This window comes from Poecilia mexicana, unplaced genomic scaffold, assembly GCF_051168715.1.
Source record: "Poecilia mexicana isolate PSO_F unplaced genomic scaffold, ASM5116871v1 scaffold_1, whole genome shotgun sequence".
NCBI lineage: Eukaryota > Metazoa > Chordata > Actinopteri > Cyprinodontiformes > Poeciliidae > Poecilia > Poecilia mexicana.
Genome location: NW_028263370.1, coordinates 1,447,469 through 1,450,740, shown reverse-complemented (window position 1 = coordinate 1,450,740; position 3,272 = coordinate 1,447,469). Strand labels below are relative to the sequence as shown.

Here is a 3,272-nt window from a genome sequence, read left to right as displayed (position 1 = left end):
CACGCCCACTCTTCACTAGGGGTCCAACAATGTCCATTGCAACCTTACGAAAAGGAGTGGAGATGACAGGTAGTGGCTGGAGGAGCGCCCGATCTGACTTCCGAACGGGACGAGTCTTCTGACATGTGGGACAAGAAGCACATAAGGTATTAACGTCATTGTACATTGACGGCCAGTAAAAACGTGAGCTGACACGCATAAATGTTTTGTGACGCCCCAAGTGCCCTGCCCATGGAATAGTGTGTGCTAAATGCATGACAAGTGCCCTACAGCTAGTTGGAACTACCAACCGCTGTTTATCATTACAGGCATACAATACACCATCTTTTAACACAAAAGTTTCTCTTCCACTCCACTTAGCATCATCTTTTCCACTCACTCGGTCAAATAAAGGTTGTAAAGACGCATCCTGTTTCTGTAGCGTAGCAATATTTTCAGGTACTTTCCACATGTCATCTACTGTTAAATCTGTAGACACATTTCCACTCAGCATTAACTTTTTCTCAAATTTTTTCTGCTTTCTGGATTTTCTAAACCTCTTTGAAACCTCAAACAAACTCTCATCAAAATCAGGTAAAGACCCAACTTGTTCTTTGGCCTGAGAACGGGTAATCACAGGACAGGAAACATTGTCACCCTCAGTTTGCACTTCCCCCAAAAGATGAAACATCACAGGTAAATCTGTACCCAAAATGACGTCAAAAGGTAGGTTTTTCACCACACCAACAGTTAGCAAATATGGTTGATCATCAATAATGACAGTCACTTCTGCTTTTGGATAAACATGACAATCTCCATGCACACACAAAATTTCAGTTTTCTTTTCATAGTTCACACATCCAACAGGTACAAGAGTCTTTTATAAGTGATGTGGAACTACCACTGTCCATTAATGCAGTCACTTGCTGTCCATTCACAGTCACAGTTTTATGAGTTCTAGTTTCAAAGTTTTTGACTCCAGCCTGATTTTCAGTTCTAGGAGCATAGCAGGAACCAGTAAACTTAGTCTTCTTTATTGGGCACACTGAAGCCTTGTGGCCCAGCTGCTGACAATAATAGCAAATCAGTGGCTTACCATGAGATGGTTGATTCACGGAACTGGTGGTACCTTTGACCTCCTGGCTTGGCTCTCTGGTATAATGTTGATGTCCAGCTGGTTGAGCAGGTCGTGGTGCAGGGTTGGAGAAACGTGCTCCTCCTCCTCGCCGTGCGTTCATGTACTGTAGAGCCAACTTTGCCGCAGTCAGACCATCCTCAGGCTCATGTTCCTTCACCCAGGTCCTTACATCAGAGGGCAGAACTCTCAGAAGTTGTTCCTGGATGATGAGCTCCCCGATGTCCTCCTTGGAATGCTGGTCCGGACGGATCCATCGTCGGTAGAGGCCTCTAAGGCGGTGGTAGGTTTCAGTAGGAGTTTCACCAGCAGGGATACTTGTTGCTCTGAATTTCTGTCTGTAAGTCTCTGGTGAAATGTCAAACTTTGTTAACAAAGCAGTTTTCAAGTCCTTGTAGCAGTGAGCACGGTCCTCATCCATGGCAGCATAGGCCTCCAGCGCCTTCCCAGAAAGGAGAGGAATGAGACGGCACGCCCATTCACTCTCTGGCCACCTCCAGGTCTTGGCAATGCGCTCAAACCGCAGCAGATAATTTTCAAGGTCTTCTCCTAATTGATAAGGGGGAATCTTTGGATCAGTGGTGTAACTTACTGAGAGAGGTTGATGGCTTTGATCACTGTCGTCATCATCATCATCATCACTTTGCTCTGGACCAACTCCTGACTGAAGGTGAGGACGTCGTACTTGCTGTGGTTGCTGCAGGGACATCCTAAGATTCCGCAGCTCATTCAGCAGCCCTTTCTCTCGCTTTTGCTGACCTGCCATAAAGTCCTTCATCAAAGTGAGAAACTCACTGCCAGACACACTTAATCCACTGGGGCCAGGTTTTGATTCACCTTCCTCATCTGATCCATCAGCCGTTGGCATGCTTTCCCATGCTTTGTCAGGCACCTGTTCTTCCATCTTCGATTGTGATCGCAGACCAGATCTTTGCTTCACCAGACGAGTTCCTCTTCTCCGGCTTGTCATAATCCCACTTCTGACACCATATGTGACGGGGTTCTCTTATGCTTGGACAAAAAAAAATGACTGCCCAAGGCCAGAGATCACTTTAGTGACATTTATTCAGTCCTTTAAGTGAGCAAAAACGTGGCAGGTGAAGAATATATACACAGGGACGTCCAGGCAGGTTAAAAACAGACAAAACAACAGTACCTTCTAGGTAAGAGTCCATCACCTTCACTGTAATATGGCAGGAGTCTAGCCACAGACTGCCTCCCTGTGGCGCAGAGCCCTGCTTTTAAAGCCACAGGCTCCGCCCACAGAAAGACCAATCAAGCAAACAAAGAAAAACAAAAACAATTACTTCTAACTCAAATGAACTATTAAAGGATACAAAACAGATCATAATAAGGAAAGTAAATAAACTTGTAATCAAAAATACAATAATCAAATTAATAGAACTTGCAATCAAAAGTACAATAACCAATTTAATAGGGAACACTCGGTATGTTCCGATGACGTCATCACCTGACTCCTGATGCGCCACACCTGGAAACAACTCTGCTTGTAAACAAAAACTGGGAAAGTGTTTGGAAGTGAAAACGGGTTAGGATGGATACAAACTGAAGCAAGAACACCGCGTGTGCACCCACGATGAGCCGCATCAGTTTAACCTTTAACAGAAATAAGCGATCGTGAGTATGTGTGTGCATATTAACACGGACTCCTAATTAAGTCCTGGCTCGTGACGGCTCCTCCGTCACAAGATGTCATACTAACAGGCAGCCATGACATTAGGCTGATTGATATTCCAAACTACTTTGAACCACACCCTTGAGGTCAGCATGCAGTGCTAATTTTCTTAATTCATTCTTAGTTTTCTGAACACTTTTTTACCTCAGCTTTTTTGACTCCAAATCTCCTCCTCCCAGCAAACTGGGTTCACCACCTCCCTAGACTCCTTGCAGTCAGTGACCTGTTTGTCAGACCAGCCTGCTCAGTATTTGTTTGCTGCCCATTCATCTCTTCCTGTTCCCACACTCCAAACAGTATGTAAAGTTTTTTTTTTCCATTAAAGATGGCATTTTTCTATTTTTCTCATCACTGTGAGAAAAACTAAGCACCCATCTATAGGGAAGTGACAAATATTTGAAGCAAATTAGCCCACTTTTTCATCCATTTCAACTAGAATTGCTTCAGCAAAAGTAGCTTAAG

At 44.3% G+C, this 3,272-nt stretch overlaps 1 protein-coding gene across 1 annotated transcript; it reads right to left on the bottom strand.

Annotated features, from left to right (window-relative positions):
- Window positions 1-367: 367 nt before the first annotated feature.
- LOC148161020 (uncharacterized) lies at window positions 368-2,088 on the bottom strand. Its single transcript, XM_088011418.1, has one exon. The coding sequence runs from the start codon at window positions 2,082-2,084 to the stop codon at window positions 825-827; it is 1,260 nt and encodes a 419-aa protein (XP_087867544.1). The 5' UTR covers window positions 2,085-2,088; the 3' UTR covers window positions 368-824.
- Between the last annotated feature and the right edge of the window lie 1,184 nt (window positions 2,089-3,272).